This window comes from Porcisia hertigi, chromosome 28 (genome assembly GCF_017918235.1).
Source record: "Porcisia hertigi strain C119 chromosome 28, whole genome shotgun sequence".
In the NCBI taxonomy this organism is placed as follows: Eukaryota; Euglenozoa; class Kinetoplastea; order Trypanosomatida; family Trypanosomatidae; genus Porcisia; species Porcisia hertigi.
Window position 1 is genome coordinate 683484 of NC_090587.1, and position 20347 is coordinate 703830.

General features: G+C 57.1%; 4 protein-coding genes across 4 annotated transcripts; all 4 read left to right on the forward strand.

Annotated features, from left to right (window-relative positions):
* Positions 1-8591: 8591 nt before the first annotated feature.
* Positions 8592-9437, forward strand: JKF63_03555 (uncharacterized protein; the record flags this gene model as incomplete). Its single annotated transcript, XM_067899557.1, has 1 exon — positions 8592-9437. The coding sequence occupies one exon, from the start codon at positions 8592-8594 to the stop codon at positions 9435-9437; it is 846 nt and encodes a 281-aa protein (XP_067755796.1).
* A 950-nt stretch (positions 9438-10387) lies between these two features.
* JKF63_03556 (uncharacterized protein) lies at positions 10388-11596 on the forward strand (the record flags this gene model as incomplete). Its single annotated transcript, XM_067899558.1, has 1 exon — positions 10388-11596. One exon carries the CDS (start codon positions 10388-10390, stop codon positions 11594-11596), a length of 1209 nt encoding a protein of 402 aa, XP_067755797.1.
* A 3290-nt stretch (positions 11597-14886) lies between these two features.
* On the forward strand, positions 14887-15849 carry JKF63_03557 (uncharacterized protein; the record flags this gene model as incomplete). Its single annotated transcript, XM_067899559.1, has 1 exon — positions 14887-15849. The coding sequence occupies one exon, from the start codon at positions 14887-14889 to the stop codon at positions 15847-15849; it is 963 nt and encodes a 320-aa protein (XP_067755798.1).
* A 2478-nt stretch (positions 15850-18327) lies between these two features.
* JKF63_03558 (uncharacterized protein) lies at positions 18328-19782 on the forward strand (the record flags this gene model as incomplete). Its single annotated transcript, XM_067899560.1, has 1 exon — positions 18328-19782. One exon carries the CDS (start codon positions 18328-18330, stop codon positions 19780-19782), a length of 1455 nt encoding a protein of 484 aa, XP_067755799.1.
* Positions 19783-20347: the final 565 nt, after the last annotated feature.

Genomic DNA, 20347 nt, shown 5'->3' on the forward strand with positions numbered 1-20347 from the left:
CCCTCCCCCCACTTCTTTCCCATTGTCAACCCCCTCCGCGACTTGTTGACGGCGTGCCGCTATATATTTTTCTCCCATCGACGCGTTTTTCTGGTCTTGCCGTTGCTTTAACCTTTTTTTATCTCTCCCTTCCAGTCTTCTTTTTGTTTAAGTTGTTGAGCGCAACCTCCGACGGGTGGCGGGTCGACGAGGGCCGTGCGCTAATCTTATAACCCCTCCCCCGCCCACCCACCCGCAACTATTCTTCCCGATGCGCAGCGGACGGCAGGTCTTGACACGGCGTGTGGGCGAGTACTGCGATGTGCCTGCAAGCACACGCGCTGGCGCTGTGTGAGGGCAGCCGGTGCCGTGTGTGGAGAGTGGTGTGTCACTGTCCGTACTGCGGCAGCCCCTTCCCCTCCCCCATGTGCTGTCCCCACCGACACACACGGGATACCCCATGTGGAGGGAGCGCGGTCCCCGCGAAGGAAGTGGCATGCTCGCGACTCCCCGCCTGCACGCGTGTGGGCCACAGCTAGAAGCGCGAGTGTGCGGCGTGGTCCGTGGCGACGGCAGAAACGCTTTGTCTCTGACGTGCTGGATGTAGCCGCAGCTCCCAAGAGAGCAGGTGAGCTGCGTCCGTGCGCGGGCGTACCTGTCGAACCTCTTGTGCCAGCTTCACGCGTTAAGGAAGTAAAGACATAGATTCATTTGTAACTGAATTCGCTACACCGGTATTCCTTTTTTTTTTCTTGTGTGATCCCTTTGTGACGCCCGTGTCGTCGCGGGGGAGAAGAGAGGAGGGAGGAGGGAAGGAGGTGGACAGGATTCGCTGCGGAGGAAGTGCCCTCCGCAGGCTGTCTGCGTGCCACTAGCCGTGCGTGGATGTGTGTGTGCGTGTGTGTGTGGGCCATGGTGCTGCTTCACCCCCCTCCCCCCACTTCTTTCCCATTGTCAACCCCCTCCGCGACTTGTTGACGGCGTGCCGCTATATATTTTTTCTCCCATCGACGCGTTTTTCTGGTCTTGCCGTTGCTTTAACCTTTTTTTATCTCTCCCTTCCAGTCTTCTTTTTGTTTAAGTTGTTGAGCGCAACCTCCGACGGGTGGCGGGTCGACGAGGGCCGTGCGCTAATCTTATAACCCCTCCCCCGCCCACCCACCCGCAACTATTCTTCCCGATGCGCAGCGGACGGCAGGTCTTGACACGGCGTGTGGGCGAGTACTGCGATGTGCCTGCAAGCACACGCGCTGGCGCTGTGTGAGGGCAGCCGGTGCCGTGTGTGGAAAGTGGTGTGTCACTGTCCGTACTGCGGCAGCCCCTTCCCCTCCCCCATGTGCTGTCCCCACCGACACACACGGGATACCCCATGTGGAGGGAGCGCGGTCCCCGCGAAGGAAGTGGCATGCTCGCGACTCCCCGCCTGCACGCGTGTGGGCCACAGCTAGAAGCGCGAGTGTGCGGCGTGGTCCGTGGCGACGGCAGAAACGCTTTGTCTCTGACGTGCTGGATGTAGCCGCAGCTCCCAAGAGAGCAGGTGAGCTGCGTCCGTGCGCGGGCGTACCTGTCGAACCTCTTGTGCCAGCTTCACGCGTTAAGGAAGTAAAGACATAGATTCATTTGTAACTGAATTCGCTACACCGGCATTCCTTTTTTTTTTCTTGTGTGATCCCTTTGTGACGCCCGTGTCGTCGCGGGGGAGAAGAGAGGAGGGAGGAGGGAAGGAGGTGGACAGGATTCGCTGCGGAGGAAGTGCCCTCCGCAGGCTGTCTGCGTGCCACTAGCCGTGCGTGGATGTGTGTGTGCGTGTGTGTGTGGGCCATGGTGCTGCTTCACCCCCCTCCCCCCACTTCTTTCCCATTGTCAACCCCCTCCGCGACTTGTTGACGGCGTGCCGCTATATATTTTTTCTCCCATCGACGCGTTTTTCTGGTCTTGCCGTTGCTTTAACCTTTTTTTTATCTCTCCCTTCCAGTCTTCTTTTTGTTTAAGTTGTTGAGCGCAACCTCCGACGGGTGGCGGGTCGACGAGGGCCGTGCGCTAATCTTATAACCCCTCCCCCGCCCACCCACCCGCAACTATTCTTCCCGATGCGCAGCGGACGGCAGGTCTTGACACGGCGTGTGGGCGAGTACTGCGATGTGCCTGCAAGCACACGCGCTGGCGCTGTGTGAGGGCAGCCGGTGCCGTGTGTGGAAAGTGGTGTGTCACTGTCCGTACTGCGGCAGCCCCTTCCCCTCCCCCATGTGCTGTCCCCACCGACACACACGGGATACCCCATGTGGAGGGAGCGCGGTCCCCGCGAAGGAAGTGGCATGCTCGCGACTCCCCGCCTGCACGCGTGTGGGCCACAGCTAGAAGCGCGAGTGTGCGGCGTGGTCCGTGGCGACGGCAGAAACGCTTTGTCTCTGACGTGCTGGATGTAGCCGCAGCTCCCAAGAGAGCAGGTGAGCTGCGTCCGTGCGCGGGCGTACCTGTCGAACCTCTTGTGCCAGCTTCACGCGTTAAGGAAGTAAAGACATAGATTCATTTGTAACTGAATTCGCTACACCGGCATTCCTTTTTTTTTTCTTGTGTGATCCCTTTGTGACGCCCGTGTCGTCGCGGGGGAGAAGAGAGGAGGGAGGAGGGAAGGAGGTGGACAGGATTCGCTGCGGAGGAAGTGCCCTCCGCAGGCTGTCTGCGTGCCACTAGCCGTGCGTGGATGTGTGTGTGTGTGTGTGTGTGGGCCATGGTGCTGCTTCACCCTCCCCCCACTTCTTTCCCATTGTCAACCCCCTCCGCGACTTGTTGACGGCGTGCCGCTATATATTTTTTCTCCCATCGACGCGTTTTTCTGGTCTTGCCGTTGCTTTAACCTTTTTTTTATCTCTCCCTTCCAGTCTTCTTTTTGTTTAAGTTGTTGAGCGCAACCTCCGACGGGTGGCGGGTCGACGAGGGCCGTGCGCTAATCTTATAACCCCTCCCCCGCCCACCCACCCGCAACTATTCTTCCCGATGCGCAGCGGACGGCAGGTCTTGACACGGCGTGTGGGCGAGTACTGCGATGTGCCTGCAAGCACACGCGCTGGCGCTGTGTGAGGGCAGCCGGTGCCGTGTGTGGAGAGTGGTGTGTCACTGTCCGCACTGCGGCAGCCCCCTCCCCTCCCCCATGTGCTGTCCCCACCGACACACACGGGATACCCCATGTGGAGGGAGCGCGGTCCCCGCGAAGGAAGTGGCATGCTCGCGACTCCCCGCCTGCACGCGTGTGGGCCACAGCTAGAAGCGCGAGTGTGCGGCGTGGTCCGTGGCGACGGCAGAAACGCTTTGTCTCTGACGTGCTGGATGTAGCCGCAGCTCCCAAGAGAGCAGGTGAGCTGCGTCCGTGCGCGGGCGTACCTGTCGAACCTCTTGTGCCAGCTTCACGCGTTAAGGAAGTAAAGACATAGATTCATTTGTAACTGAATTCGCTACACCGGTATTCCTTTTTTTTTTCTTGTGTGATCCCTTTGTGACGCCCGTGTCGTCGCGGGGGAGAAGAGAGGAGGGAGGAGGGAAGGAGGTGGACAGGATTCGCTGCGGAGGAAGTGCCCTCCGCAGGCTGTCTGCGTGCCACTAGCCGTGCGTGGATGTGTGTGTGTGTGTGTGTGCTGCAGGTAGTGATTTTTTTGGGGGGGGGGGGGGATTGGTTGCCGAGTCACAGGGCTACATTGGTCACCATGGGCACTGTGCCCATTCGCGTGCGTACGAGTCTCTCTATGTGTGTGTGGCTTGACGATGTGACACCCTCTCCCCGCTCGTTCTCACATGCGCGGTCGCGTGTGTGTTGTTGTTTCTTCTCTCTCTGCGCGTCTCTTGTCCTACCTCTCTTGATGTGATCTCCCCCAGCCGCCTCCTCGCCTCGGCTCCCCGCTCTGTGCTGGCCCCTCGCTGGTGAATGGCGCCCAGCGCGGAGTGCCGTATTTCCTGTTCTTCTGTGCTTGTATGCCGAAGAGGAGGTCATGGGGAAAACACCCCCCAGCGTTGCTCGGTGACGAACGGTGCTTTGCGCTGAGTGGGCGGCCACGTGCGGACCTCTGCTGCACCACCGACAGGGTGGGACCGCGCTCCTAGTGGGTGTTACTCACACTGCCGGCCGCTGGCGACTCTGGTCGGAGGTGGTTGTGGCGGCACCCCGCGTCCGTGATGAGTCCGAGCGCGACGTCCTGGTATGGACGGTGCGGCTCCCGCCAGGCCTGCGTCGCTGTTGCGATGTATGGCGTTGCCAGATGTGGACAGCGTGGGAGAGGGGGTGCAGGCTTGCTGCGGCCCTCCTCTCTGTCGACGTGCTCTTCCTATAACCCACCATCTCCCCCTTCACGGCTCTGCGTCACTGCGCTCTCTCAATGTCTCTGTCGCCCGTAGACATCTGCTCACACCCCCACCCCCCACCCACATTCACAGCTTGAGACATCCGTTTCCTGAAAGCCGCCTTCTGTGCGCACTTCCACATCGGACCCCAGCGCGTTTGTCCCTCCTCCCCCCTTCCCACTCCGAAACACACACGCACACGTCGCGCGCGTAAGTGTGCGTGGTGCGAACGTTTGGAACACATAGGCGAGCCAGCCCAGAGATAACCCCCATCCCACGGACCGTCGACTGCCGTCCCTCATTTTGTGTGCCCCTGCCGCGTGCCCTGTCTATCCCCCCTGTCCGTCGCTGTCCCCTGAGCGCTGACGTCGTCTCTCTCCCTCTCTCTCTTTTCGTCGACGCTGGCCTCTGCACCGTTGATTGTGGCTGCCACCTCATCTCCGCTTCCATCCTCCGTTGTTTCCACCTTTTGGTGCGATTTAAGCTGTGGCACTAGCCGCCCTGCGCGCCTCGCTGTCTCCCACCCGCTCCTCCGCGCATCTTTCCCGTTCTCGTTTTCGTGCCGCGCCACCGTCTCGCCGATGTGCACCGCTGTGCGCCGCACGCTGCTGGGGGCCGTGGTGGCCGTTGTGTTGGCGTGTGCTGCTGTCGGCTGCGTTGGTGCTGCTCAAGCGCAGCCGGAGCCCGTCAGCGTCGGGGCGCTTCGCTGCGGATACGACGAGCTGCGGGCACGCACTACGGACACTGGTGTGAGCGTGGTGAGCAGTCTGGAGCCGCCTGCCAGTGAGCGCACGGTCGCGGCTGCAGCTTCGGCCTCGGACCCCTGGCATCCGATCCGTATTGCCGTGTTCACGGAGGACATCTCTAACGGAAGCCAGCACTGCACCTATGCGGGCCAGGAGCGACCGACCTTTGATGGCAAGACAGCTCGGTGCAACCGCTATGACGTCCTGACGAACGCAAAGAAGCGCACACTGTTGGAACTGCTGATCCCGTCTGCAATCAAACTGCACCGCGAGCGGCTGAGCGTGCAGCGAAAGAGCGGCAACATCGTTGTCGCGCGTGGTGTCAAGAAAAATCGGATCTGCGGTGACTTCAGCATACCTGCCTCCCACATGACAACCGGTGTGCCGGATGCCGACTTCGTCCTGTACATTGCTGCTGGGCCTACATCGCCAAGCTTCGTAGCTTGGGCAGCAGCGTGCCAGATATTCCGTAATGGCCGCCCGGCTGTGGGCGTGGCCAACGTGTCGCCTAGGCACATCGCCGCCACTACGAAAATTGTGCGTGTGGTTGCGCACGAGTTGCTGCACGCACTGGGTTTCGGCGTCACATTTTTTGAGGCGAAGAAAATGATCTCCTTCGTGAACCTCCGAGGTAAGAGTGATGCGCCTGTTATCTCCACGCCCAATGTGGCGGCTCAGGCGGAGGCACATTACGGCTGCAGCACGAGCGCCTTCATGGAGTTGGAGGACGTGGGTGGGGTAGCCACCGGCCGGTCCCACTGGAAGCGCCGCAACGCCAAAGATGACCTCATGGCGGGCTTTATGGGCGCCGGGATCTACTCAGCGATCACGATTGCGGCCATGGAGGATCTGGGCTACTACAAGGGCAACTACAGCAACGCGGAGCCGATGACGTACGGTCGAAACGCGGGTTGCGGCCTGACCACGAGCAAGTGCGTCATCAACGGTGTCTCCCAGTTCCCTGAAATGTTCTGCGATCTCAAAGTGAACAGACGGATGTGTGTGTCTGATCGCAGCGGCCTTGGGGAGTGTCTCCTGTTGCTGTACCCCAAAGGTGTGCCGGCTCATTTCCAGTACTTCAATAACAGCACTGTGGGTGGCTCGGACTCGATGATGGACTACTGCCCCGAAGTGGAGACGACTCATATCGGTGAATGCTCGGATACGGCGCAGAGGCTGCCGGGCAGTGTGCACGGTTCCTCGTCGCGGTGTCTGGACACGCCAAACGGGTTTTCCATGGGGCCCAAGCAGCACTCGCAGCATGGCATCTGCGCTGATGTGGAATGTGGTCCCACCGTTTACGCCATCAGGATAAAGGGCGCGTCCGTCTTCACGGTGTGCCTGCCAGGCTCTGTCCTTCAACTGAAGTGGATGAGCCCCTTATTCACTCGGGGAACGCTGACGTGTCCCCCCTACGACTCCCTGTGTGCGATTAAAAAAGACGACGCGCCGTACAGCAAGTACGCTGCGCTTATCGCTGACCAGAGTAACGCTGTCCTATGAAGTGCATGATGGCAAGGCTCACGATTGATCTGCTGCTGCACACGGGACTGATTGCACCCGCGTTGTCTCGAAGCCGTTATGCGTGGAATCTCCGTGATTGACGTGTGCGCCATCACACCGTGCACTGAGTTACTTGGAAGCAGACGACCGTTTCGGTACTCAGGCCCGTTTCTGGAGTACAAAATATTCTTTGATACACAACTCCCCTCCACATTTTACTATTTCTGGCGACGCCCGTGTCGTCACGGGGGAGAAGAGAGGAGGGAGGAGGGAAGGAGGTGGACAGGATTCGCTGCGGAGGAAGTGCCCTCCGCAGGCTGTCTGCGTGCCACTAGCCGTGCGTGGATGTGTGTGTGCGTGTGTGTGTGGGCCATGGTGCTGCTTCACCCCCCCCACTTCTCTCCCATTGTCAACCCCCTCCGCGACTTGTTGACGGCGTGCCGCTATATATTTTTTCTCCCATCGACGCGTTTTTCTGGTCTTGCCGTTGCTTTAACCTTTTTTTTATCTCTCCCTTCCAGTCTTCTTTTTGTTTAAGTTGTTGAGCGCAACCTCCGACGGGTGGCGAGTCGACGAGGGCCGTGCGCTAATCTTATAACCCCTCCCCCGCCCACCCACCCGCAACTATTCTTCCCGATGCGCAGCGGACGGCAGGTCTTGACACGGCGTGTGGGCGAGTACTGCGATGTGCCTGCAAGCACACGCGCTGGCGCTGTGTGAGGGCAGCCGGTGCCGTGTGTGGAGAGTGGTGTGTCACTGTCCGCACTGCGGCAGCCCCCTCCCCTCCCCCATGTGCTGTCCCCACCGACACACACGGGATACCCCATGTGGAGGGAGCGCGGTCCCCGCGAAGGAAGTGGCATGCTCGCGACTCCCCGCCTGCACGCGTGTGGGCCACAGCTAGAAGCGCGAGTGTGCGGCGTGGTCCGTGGCGACGGCAGAAACGCTTTGTCTCTGACGTGCTGGATGTAGCCGCAGCTCCCAAAGAGGGCAGGTCGGACAGAGGGCTGTCCGTCTGTAGACGACTGGCCGGCTACACGTGTCGTGCTCCGGAGACGGAAAGGAGACAGCGAGGAAGGTGTGGCTTCTTAGTGGTATATTCTTGAGTTGTTGTTGGTTGTGCACCCTGTGTAGGAGACGTGTGTGGACCTGATCTCTGTCCTCGAAAGGTTAGCGTTGGCGAGCTCGAATCACAGGCCAGGTTGAGTCTACGCGCGCGTTGGCGCTTCCTCATTCTTACTCGATCCTCACTCGTACATGTCTTTTAAATTCGTTCTGGGGTGACTGAGCGTGTTTTTCTGGGGTTTCATTCTTGCCGGTTACAGGGGACTAATGAGTGCTGCGCTCCTTTGGTGTGTCGCGGTCGCGGTTAGTGCTAACAGATACTCCCCTTTGTTTTTTGTGTAACCCCGTTTTTCCAGGGGCTAATTCTTGAGAGAGTCTTTCATGAGTGCATTCATCGGATCTTCTCAACATATTTTTTTTGTGTGTCCCATCCTCCGTTGCTTGTATGTTTCAAGGCCGCCTCACGTTGGGTAGTTTAATGGTTTCTCATTTCTTTCAGGTCTATGGGAGGGGAACCTGGTTGCCAGGTGGTGGTTCCCGCGCATGTCGTCGTTGTGGCCTCTATCGTGTCCGTTGACTTTGAAGCGGGGCCTCGATCTCCCACTTGTGGGCGCCTTGCCCCTCTTGTCATCCCCCATTTGCGTCTACATTCGAGATTGCGTTTTTTTTTCTGTATTGTTCACCTTTTCACCGACCACCCTATTATCTGTTTTTGGAGCAGCAATTTTTCTCGGGCCAAGTAGTACGCACACACCTACCAGCTAACTTATACATACCCCGACGCTTCTACACTAGGCGAAAACACACTGTCGAGTTGGCTGAACGTCTCAACCAGTAACCCCTCCAACGTCCAACACCCCAGAGGTTACGACACACGTGTCGCAAAAGAGCGTTGTAACTTTTTTTACATATTCTTTTCTCGGCCCTTGCCTACACACTTGTGTCGTGTATTTGTTGCCAATCAGTATGCCTATCAAGGCAGTTGTCACTGATCTCGATGGCACCTTGCTGAATCGGCAACACAGCATCAGCGACTACACTGTCAATATCCTGAAGCAAATTAAAGAAAGGGGTATCTCATTTGTTGTTGCTACGGGTCGCCCGTACGCCGATGTGTTTCTTCACATGCGAGACGCCCACCTGGAGCCCGACTACATCATCACCAGCAACGGCGCTCGCATTCACGATAACACGTTCAAGGTGGTGCGTGAGCACAACATCCGACCGGAGTTGGTGGAAGCCATCTTGCGCACTCGCACCGTGAAAGACACCGACACGAACGAAGAAATGCCCAAAACATTCGCTACAAACGTATACCGCGAGGCTGAATGGCTGACGGACAAATACATTCCCGAGGTGGCAAAGGCCTTTCACAAGGACTTCGAGTGTACTCATCTACGCGAGCGCCTGTGGGACCTGGAGGCGAGGGAGCTGGGCGGTGTACATGAGATTTGGTTTGCTGGCGACCATGCCAAACTAAAGCTGCTGAACGCCACTCTCGACGAGCGATTCCCCGGCGAGCTCTGCTGCACTTTTTCTCTTCCCGATCTCCTGGACTGTGTACCCGCTGGCGTGAACAAGGGCAACAGTGTACGCGAGGTGGCAGAAATGCTCGGGCTAACGCTGGACGAGGTGGCCTGCTTCGGCGACGGTATGAATGATGAGTCGATGTTGAACACAACCACAACGTCGTTTATTATGGAAAACGGCCAGCAGAGGCTGAAGGACGCCGTGCCTCACGCGCAAGTTATCGGCACCAACGATGACGATAGTGTGGCCAAGAAACTAGAAGAGATGTTTTTGCTGAGGTAATTGCTGTGAACGACCTGCGAGTCTAAAGTAAAAAGACTCCAAAGTCTGTGGCGATGACAACAGAGGAGCAGGTGTGGTGATTGACCTCGTGGCCATCCAAAGGAGCACATATGATGTACTATTTGACTAGTATGCTGCTCTGTTTTCTATCGACTGTTGTGTGGGCAATGAACAATGGTGTGTGTTTGCGTTGATCTATCCTCTCTTGACCATCCCTGTGTACATCTAACTTGAATTGTTGTAACTCCTTTTTTACCCTACTTACCACCGTTCCCATCACGTTGGAGTGAAAGACAACGGAACCAGAAGGATAAGGTATGCTCTTTTCTTTTCCCGCATGTGCGATCCGTCGGTGGGCATGCAGAAAAAAAGAAAGGGAAGAGAGCGAAAGAATGAACCTTGTGCCCCCTCTCCCCATACCACCCCTCAAGCACGGCCTGCCCCCCCCCCCTTCCTCCTCCCTCCTCCCCTCCCTCCCTTCCCCGCTCGCTTCTTGGAACGTCTCATACTCGCCTTCCTCGCATTTACGCTTTTACGCTTTTCTTTGTATTCTAGCTACGCCCTTTTTTTTTTGTTTTTCCGCCTCCTACTCCTTCGCCCCCCTCCCCCACCCACGGCCCACATATCTGTCAACGCCCCCCCCCAAAAAAAAAATACATATACATAAAAACAGCACATTTTATTTTCTTTATTTGGACGCGTGGTGTTTTGTCCCAAACTGCTTCTCTTTTTTTTTAGTGTGTGTGTGTGTGTGTGTGTGTGTGTGTGCACTCCTAGTTGGACTCCGCCCTCGCTGTGGACCATCATCAACACGTGCTGGCAGCGTGCGCCGCACCATTTGTGGTTGTCCATTGCGGCTGGTGTTTCCTTTTTGGATGATTGCATACCGCCTAAGAGTTGCGCGTCTTTTTACGTTTCCTACGTCCCCCCTCAACTCTGTCCGCGCGAAGATGGCCGCGTCTGATGGCTTCATTGCTTCCAGCGTGCACACTCGTAAGCCAGAAGGGGTCCGCATACCATTTGATTACAATCCGTACAAGGTGGTGGCGTGTGACATGGATGGTACGCTGCTCAACAGCCACCACTCGATATCCGATTACACCCGCACCGTCCTATCGCTGCTACTGGCTCGTGGAGTCCACATTATCTTCGCAACGGGACGGCCCTTTACAGATGTCTATCGAATTAAGCGCCGTCTCAACATCTTTGCGGCAGCCAATGCCATACCAACGCCGGGCGTACAAGTTGTGACGCCTGTTGGGGCCGCGCCGACGATGGGTCATCTACCTGGATCGCCGAACAACGAATCCCACAGACAGTTGTCGCCAACGCCGTCCTCAACCTCTTCCCCAACGGGGCCGAGGGGTACGGAGAAGGTCGTCCCACGATGCTTTGCCATCACGTCTAATGGGGCGTGCATCTACAACGAGGCGAACGAGCGCATCTACGAGCGCACCATCGAGCCGTGTATTGTGCAGGAGCTCTATTCTATGTTCATGGATGACCCTGAGGTCAACATCAACGTCTTTCGGGGGGTGGATGAGTCTGACCGTCAGCGGCAGGGTTACGTAAACTTGAGTGACCAGCCAAACGACAAGGCCAAGGAGGAATGGGTCTGCCGCTACCCGAGTGACCTCGAAGCAGCCCTTTACAAGGAGTCGCAATTCACGTTTCGTGTGGTTTCCCAACTCGAGACGACGTTTCCAGTTGACCACGTGAGCGAAATCTTTTTTCTCTGTTACAATCCCGAGAAGAGCATCACCGTGGAAGCGGATATCGTGAAGCGAATGAATGAGCTAAAAGACGAGCTCGGGCTCGAGACGTCCGTGCGTGTGGCCCCATCCGCGACCTACTGTCTCGACATAGTCCCGTCCGATGTCAGTAAAGCGTCGGCGCTGCAGCATGTGCTTGACAACCTCCACTTGACGATGGACGACTGCATTGCCTTTGGTGACGGACTGAATGACATGGAGCTGCTATCCTCAGTGGGAAAGGGATTCATCATGGAAAATGCAAACCCACGACTCAAGAAACAGCTGCCGCACCTGCAAGTGATTGGCCGGAATGACGACGACGCTGTTGCCCATAAACTCAGCGAGATCTTCAACATCGACGTGAAGCTTGATGCGGCCAATAATGATTTGGACTCTTCTTCTTGACAAAGTGCACCTCAAGCGAACCTGCAATGCGCACACATACACACACACACACACACACATGCCTAAGTCTATATAGTATTCGAGACAAGCGTAGCTGGCGGAGCCGATACGTGATTCCGCTTGGGGCCCCCCCCCCCCCCCCCCCATCTCTCCTTCCTATTACTCCTTTTTGAGGTTTACACATTTATCACCTCCGTTTCTGTTCTAACCCGCTCCAGTCGCTGCCCATTGGGCGCATTTTTTATTGCTAGTTGGCACTTTATGTATGTGCTGAAAGCATCGTGTGACGGTCCCCGGGTTTCGCTTTCGTCTTGGTGGGCGCACTCTCTGTAAAACAATGCCACCTGCCGTGTTCGAAACGTGCCTTTCATTACTGTTTCCCTTTTACCTTCGCTTTCCCCTCCCCCCCCCCTCCCACCGCCACGCATGCACGATAACGTGACGTCCGCAACGCCCCCCCCCCCTCCCCTTCTTCTTCCCTATTCTTCCCAACGGTACGAGAAGTGCGTAAACTGTCGGTTGGCCGTTTTACTACAGCGCAGCGTCTCCCTCCAAGCGATTCAAAAACGGTCATGCACACATACCTCTGTGATGTGCATCACACCGCAGCCACCCGACGCTCTCTGGTGTACGCACGGGTGCGGAAGGAGCATGACTGCCCCCATCGCCCACCAGGAAGTGCGCGTCGAGCTCCTGGGCCCGGAGCTCAAACCAATGTGCTGCATCCACCGAGGCGTCATAGTAGTCCCGAGGATAGTCGCGAATCGACTCGCCAAACCGAGGGCAATGTGCTCGCAGAAACGGGGTCCGTCTAGGGGTCTCCTCCACCCCCTTTTTCACATGGCAATGATTGCACGGCTGTTACTGTAAGGCTCCACCGCCGTGATGAAACAGTTCCAACAGGAGCTGCCGGAGGTCCCCTGAGTCCGATCGTGCTGATGCACACGCTTGTAGCACCCTGCAGTCACGCAAGAAGGCTGCTTGCGCATTTGGCCAGAAAACTGCACGTCCCAGGTGGCGGTGCTGTCACAACACCATGACAACTCTCATACGGGAGTGTACCAAGGCATTGACGCACGCGGGGAACACCGGACAGGCATATACAAACACCGCCGTCCTGGGCCTCTTCCATAAAGCCTGGACATCTCGCCTGCGGACAGAGCCCCCCCCCCTCCCAAAGAAAAAAAGAACAATGAGAAACCCTGCCGTCTGCGAGCAGCAACTCTCCCGTTCAATGAAGTGCCTCTACGCGCTGTGGCCATCATTGCCGTCCTCAAAGCCTAGCTACCGACAACTGCAGCCTCGCGCACCAGGAGATGAGTGGCTGAGTGCCTGTGCGCAGGCTGTGGGTCTCTAGCCAGAAGCGCTGAGAGTGCAACTGAGTCACTTACGACACAAGTAGCAAAAACAAAAAAGAAGCCGAGACTGTTGTCACGAATTCGCTCTCGTGTCCCACGGTACTGGATCCGGGGCACTACAAAAGTGGACCATACGTGATACAGTGACGCTTTACTCCCCTGACGCTGGAGTCCCTAGGCCGTGCAGCGCGCCTCTGATTCAAGCCTGTCGCTGGACGAGGCAAATAGAAACCCGTACAGGGGAGAGTGGCCGGCCGGGTGTGTGTGTGCGAAACCCGCTGTGTGGGAGAGGTCCACGCCGACTGCATGGATGGTGGAGTTAGTCACACGTACTGGACGCCACAACACGATCCCCCGTAACTGCGATACGCCATAACCCCCCGCTGCGAGGATGGCGCTTGGCAGAAGCCTCCCCGCACCGCCTGACACGGATTGCGGAGATCACCGGACAGCACAGAGGCATCCTGGCCTGGTTGTGCAAGGAGACCAGCTCGTGCTGTGGATTCCCTCGGGTGGTGGGTGAGTGAGTGGCACCGACTACTCACACCGCGTACCGTGTGCCGGCCCCTCCACTGCGCCGGGACTCGTCCTACCCTTAGCGCCCCCTTCCACCACCACACCCCATCCCCCATCTCCTGGCCACCGCCCGTGCGTGTGGGAAGAGGGGCCGCCGTTTCCGCGGCATGAGCATGGACCGCTTGGAGCCATGCGTGCAGCTCGTCCCGGACTGTCTTCAGCCGACTGCGCACAAAGTGTCCGTGCGGTTTTGTGGGCAGACGCGCCCCGTGTGTGTGTGTGGAGGGGGGTGTGGTGGACTACCGCGATGTACCTGAGGGCATGCCTTTTTCGAAGCTCGGAGCCGTAAACAAGAGAACAAGTAGATATGTCGAGGGGCGCCCCGCGCGATCCCTTGCTTCGGAGGAGTGCATACATTGAGGGTTTGCAGCTGGCAAGGTCTGTCGGCGGGGAGGTATAGTAACGGGGCGGGGCGGGGGGTGGGGGAATGCTCTCAGGTTCTGCTGTCTTACCAACGCTTGTATGGGTGGACATGGTGGTTCATAGCCCCTATCCCCCTCTCCGGTTGTGTCTCCCCGCAGGGGATTCTACTGCGATGCGCTCGTTGATGCTGGCCCATTCTGTAGTCCCCCCTCCCCTCCCCTCTCTGGGGCTGCACTGCCGCATGATGGACACGCTCCCCTGCCCAGCGATGTTTGTAGTCTCTGCTATATCAACATTCAAAGGAGGGAGACGTCCGACGGGAGATCTAAAAGCTGCGATGCGCTGTCCAACAACGAAAATGTGATATTCTGTCTCTCAGTGTGTGTGTATGTGTGTACTCAAGAAGGCGTCTGGAAAAAGAAGTGATGTCCGCTCACCGCAGCTGTCTGCTGTAACAGATGTTTCTGCTGCCAAAGTGGGTGATGTACTCCCTTCCAATGGCGTGTGCCCTGCGCCTGCTCAGGCAGCGGAGGAGGAGAAAGAGGTTCCGAGAGCCACGGGAATTATTTTCACAGAAACTCGTCCTTGTCGATCCTTTGATCTCTAACCATGTGCACACCACACTTGATTTTGCCCATACACGGGAGCACGCACAGCTGGTCCTTCTGCTGTGTCAGCCATTGCAATAGCTCTTTCGTGTGCCCTCGCCCTCCTTTGACATTTCTGTTGTGTGGGGGTCCCATCACCACAAGCCCTCTTCGCCCCCCCCCCTCCCCCTACACCCTCCAGTATACCCGCTAGCAAGCATCAACGACACGCGATCCGTCTCTCCCCCCCTACTCCCACACCTCCCCCCCCCCCTTCCTATACAGAGGCAAAGGGGAAACTCCTGTGATCAACGTACCTGTGGAAGAGGATCCCTCTCGATTGCCTTGTGGGGTACTGTGTAACAGCATCCAGCATAGAGTCCAACACGGTCATCTGAAGAACGGCATGGAGAGGTACTCGGACGGATCCTACACGTCCTCTGAGACGCACTCTGTGAGGACACCCGGTCAGCGGGCGCAGCGGGCTGACACCGATGCTGCCTATGTTCCACGCAACGAGGAACAAGGCAACAGGATCCACTATGGAGGGCAGTCATCCTACCCGGAGACCAGTGGTGAAGTGCATGGAAACGAACGGGCAGGTGGGAATACAGCGCAGAAAAAAGGTCCTGAGGCATCCAGCATGGAAAAGACATTTGGAAAGGTGAACAGAGTCTTCTGTGCCCAAAGGGAGCGAGCGAGAGCTACGGTTGGTAGTCTGACCAACAGCAACGGCCAACAGACTACAATTTACATATTCTTCTATATTGCATGCATTCATCTCCTCTTTGTAATCCTCTCCTCGACGCTGTCGCAGCTCGACATGAAAGGTGGCGGCTGCTACACGTTCTGGGGGTTCAAAGCAGACTGCGACCGAGTGAGCTACACCACACGGACATCCCTTATGGGGAACTGTGCGCAACTACGCTCTAGCCTGCAGGCCGGTGCTGCCTTCTCCATTCTGTCCATCCTGGCGTCAGCAGTGGCGGTGACAGCATCGTGGATCCTGTGCTGCCGCATCCACTCCGCAGCTTCACATGCCCAATACACGAATGTCGACGAAACGGGGCGTAATGACGAGGCCGCAAACCCCAGCAGTGTACCCGGCAACGGAGAAAACAAGAGGCCAGCGAATGCCGCCTCCTTCGACACGGGGCATCTCAAGACAGTGATCGCTGTCGTCGTGGTCGTCAGTCTGGTCTTTGAGCTCATCTGCTGGACTCTTATTGCCTGCATCTACACGAACAGGTACTGCGACGACACGTACTTCTGGTTCTCGGAGATAACGTACGGGCCCGGATTCGGGCTGGGACTCACAGCGTGGCTCATGGAGCTGATCGCGTATGTTGTCTTCCTTGTAGTGGTCTGAAAGAAATATTTTTATATTTTTACATATTTATTTGTGTGTGTGTGTATTATATTTCGGGGTGGGTGGGTGAGGTGGCGGTGTTTGTGTAGACGTTCGGGCCGTTGCGGTCTGCGTTGTTGTTTTTTCTTTTGTGAATAGTCCACAGCTTGATGGAGGGGGGAGAGAGAAAACCACGCAGCTGGTCCTCCTACGCCTTTGCTGTACGGCACCACAAGTGCATCTAAACACACACCGGAGACCTGACGACTGGAGTGTACGGATGCACATAATGTTGCATCTCAGCACACTACCCGCTCTGCGTGAGGGATATCACGCAGCTCGCTATCCCCCCGAAAACGAAAAGTTGATGCTCGTGGCCACCAGGGCCAATGCCGATGACTCGGGGATGCCACAATCAGTCATCGCTGCTGCTGTCAGCGGCATGCGTCTCGATGCCGCTGCATCGAAGCGACCTGCAACAGCCAGGACGTCTGTGACGTCTATATTATCGACATTCTCCCAGCGCTACTCGAACCCATCACACACAGTTCACAGCGTTCACAGCCGAGTAACTGTGTGGCACCACGAGGAATGCACTAGGTTACTTGCAACAGCTTTGGGGATCGCATAAAGCGACCCCACACTTAGAGTGGGGGAGGGGGAGGTGAGAAGAGTCTCGATGGAAGGCAGGTGCCCGGACGAACAAAGCGGGAATTACACCTATGCGTGTGTCTAGTGGGTCCTTCGCGCCATGCGATAGAGTTTGCGCCATACCTCGTGAGGGGGTGGGGGGGGGGGGGCAGCCGCGGTCACCTCCCCGCTGACGCTTGTGGAATCAGGTCAGGCCGCTGTTCTGGGTCTGCTGCGCTCTTCTCTTTTTCGAGCGTGTGTACACCTCGTGAAGATGGCCGACGTGCGCTGCTATATGCATGCTTTTTTTTTCTCCCTTCCCCCTCCCCCCCCCCCCCAGACACACATACACACACCCGAAAAAATAAACGGGGCGTTCATCGCACGTAAGACGTCCACGCGTTGCGACGGCAAAGTAGCAGCGCAGAAAAGTACCCCGTATCGGCTCTGTTGTAAACGATTGGCCGATTGCACGGGTCCGGGGCGTTTGCCCCCAAAATATATCCACTTGGTCATGCACAGATGTTGCGCTTGCCTCGCCCCTCCCCCTATCTCCGGTACCCTCCCAGCATACAAGAATGGACACCAATGCCACTCCCGTAGACTTGTTGGATTCCAACCATATATATATATATATATATAATGTATGCATTCACATAGAAGTGTTTATCCCCCTCCCCAAACCTCCCCCACAACGCAAATCTTTTTTTTCGGGGGGGGGGGGGGGGGGAGGGGGAGGGGTTTGTACTTTGAATAGTGTTCCAACACATCATCTGTGCGTATTTTCTTTTAGTAGCTTTTCTCCTTTCAAGCTCTGTGGGGGGCCTCCGTTGGAAGTGGTGGCTGCGAGTGTGCGCTGCTCTCTCCTTTTTTGTTTGTTGTGGGGCGTCGATGTTGTCTGATCACAGTGATTCCTCACCACTCAAGCATCCACATCGACCAGCATGTCAGTTTTTCTTCGATGTCTCTCTGTGTAGACGACTTCTCCGCCCTCTATTTGCCCCTCACCTTCCCTTTGCCTCCCTCATTGTTTCTCTCTATCTATGCGTGTTAGTCTGGGTGTCCGTTGCGTGATCACCACTTCTTTGGTTTGTTTTTCTTCTGGCGCACGGGTCGTCATGTGGGAAGCCCTACAAATATGCGGTAGAGAGCGAGGGGGGGGGGGAGGAAGGAGGGGGAGGGAAAAGGCGTTTTCTTCTGTCTCATTGAGCTGTGCTCTGGTCGCGTATCTCTCCTGCGCATGCACACGGCGTGCGTTGCAAGTCTGTCCCTATCCCCTCTTGCTCTGCACATCTCTGCGTCCCCACCCACCCTCCCACAAGCACGCCCACCACCACCCTCGCCTTTGTCATGTCATGGCGGTCGCGCCTCGTTTATTTATCGCATCTTTACATCTTCTTGTTTCGCCCTGTGAGGTGGGAAAGGGGTGTACGCCGCTGACGTCTCACCCCCTCTCCCCACCAACCCCATCACACGCGCAGGAGACAAATACGGCTGTGGAAGCGTCTCTGTGTGCGAGCTGTGACACCCTCCGCTATGCTGTGCGGTGAGTCCAAATTACTGCGTGCCGCACAACTCTACGATCGGCACCGTTGACATGATTGCATGGGATTCTAATGTGTTCTCGCCTCTTTGGTTTACTTCTTTTCGATTGGTCTCCGCGTCTCTCCTTGAACCCTCCTGCTCTCAGGGTACCCTGCTCATCACCGGTGTTCTTACTCAGGCCAGCCTAGTACGGGCAAGTTCCCAAGCGCTGCCACCTGCACGATGGGCATATCCCATCCATAGACAATCGGGAAACACAATACAAGAAGAGGCGCCGGTCGCCCCAAGCCCTCAGTTTGGATGTCTCACGCTACGCGAGGAAAAATGTTCGACGACGTCTCCTCCTTTTCCGGCGACGAGCACGTCGATGTCAACGACATGCAGTACAACTCAAGGCCTCCACCCATTACGTTATCAGCACAACACGTTGACCCTGCAGCTCGTGGGGTGCCTGCCTCCGTGGCAGGGCCAACAGGGAGGATCGACCGCTATGACGGTACCAACGATCTTGAGCTCAAGTCCGAGTCCGAATCGGAACACCGGGCAGAGTCGGGGGGTGTTGGCGAAGAAAAGGCGGGCCCTCTCACTGTGGTGGTGCGTGCGGACGCCTCAAGTCCTTCAATAGAGACTGCTGGATCTGCAGCGCAGCCAACGCCGGCTACTGCGTTGAAGCCGCCAGCAGAGTGTGCTGGGATCGAGGCCGCGGTAAGCCCTCCTCGGATTGTCACCGATGGGGTGAGTGCCCGCGACGACCTCCGTCACAACCACTCCCCGAGCGCAGCTCGCTCGACTGCGAAAGGCCGCAGCGGCGCGGCTTCGCCTGCCGCACTACCTGCTGATGCCTCCCCTGCGCGAAATGGCGAGCGCGAGGAAGTAGGTGCGGCGGCATCCAGAACTTTGGGAAACCGCGGGGAGCGGCAGAGTGCTGGAAGTCGCCCTGGCGAGTCTGACGACGACGAGATGCAGGATCAGTTCTCGCCAAGCTCGATGAACCGGGGGACGGCAGTGCGCCCCGAATACTTCCGCAGTGGAAATTGGGCTCGTGCTAGCGCGCCCACCAACCTGCTGCAGGAGCCCCGCAAAGCCGACGCGGACTGCTCTCTCGCGTCCTACATCTTCCCCCGCCTTGACCCCAGTTTGGCTTACCACCCGGGAAGTCGCGCCGCTGCTACGTCGACGAAGGGGGATGGGGTGATGCCACCTAATGTGGTGGAAAGGGGCTGCGCGTATCTCATGGTGGCGGATATTCGCGTCTCCTCCTATCTTTGCATGCTCTTTCTGTCACTTGTACTGCTGATTGCGTCGATCCCGACGTCACAGCTCGACGTGGGGGAAAAGGCGTGTTTAACGTACTGGGGATATAAGGAAGACTGTGACGGCGCTGCCTACAAGCTCAGGCGAGCGTTCTACCCCTGCACGAGCGTCCGTGATAATCTTGGCGCGGGCGCCGCCTTTTCCATCATCACGCTTTTTGTTTACTTGGCAAACCTTGCGGCTGTCGCCGTCGTTGTGTGCTGCTTTCGTGAGGCATCGCACAATGTCTTCTCTAGGTCCCGCATCGTCGTCGGTTCTCTCGGGTGTGTGGGGGTCGTCACACAGCTGATATCTTGGGTAGTGGTGACCGTAATCCACAAGGCTCGCCCCTGCAGCATGATGGGGCTCGTATATGGAGTCGGCTTCGGGCTTAACCTCACATCATGGGTTCTTAATCTTCTCGGTGTCGCAGCCCTTTTCGCCATTCCCTCAAGTCTCGCGAATCGCCACCAGCACTGCCGCTGAGAGCGAAAGTACCACCCAACGGCCAACGCCCGGAAAGGGCTCTCTTGGGTTATTTACTTCTGTCGACCTCCGCACCGGTGGTTTGACGCCCTTCACCCTCGCCTACTTTCTTTTTTTTTTGCGCGAGGGGGAAGTATACGGGGCTCAGTTCTCATTGGTGTGTGCCCACACATAGAAACCGGCTGTCTGTATGCATATGTCTTACTCCAGCACAATCCCTTTGCCATGCACCGCATGGGCATGATCAGCGCCCAAATATCCCCATCGCAGTTATCCCGATTACATGTGTGCTCTATTTTTTTGTGCGTGGGGTATGTTGGCCACCCAATGGGCGCACATTTCTGTTCCCCTTTCGTGTTGCTCTAGACGGGTCAATATGGGTTTACCCCTGCGCCCCATTTCTTTTTTATTTGGCGGGGTGGTGCCTCCCTCGATGTGTTCCCCCCTCATTTATGCGCATGTTTCTGCGTTTCTGGTGATTAGGGGGAGAAGCGGATGAGGTCGGGGTAATTCCCCGTGGCTTGTACCAGCATCATCAACGCATATAAAATGCTTTATTGGAAAG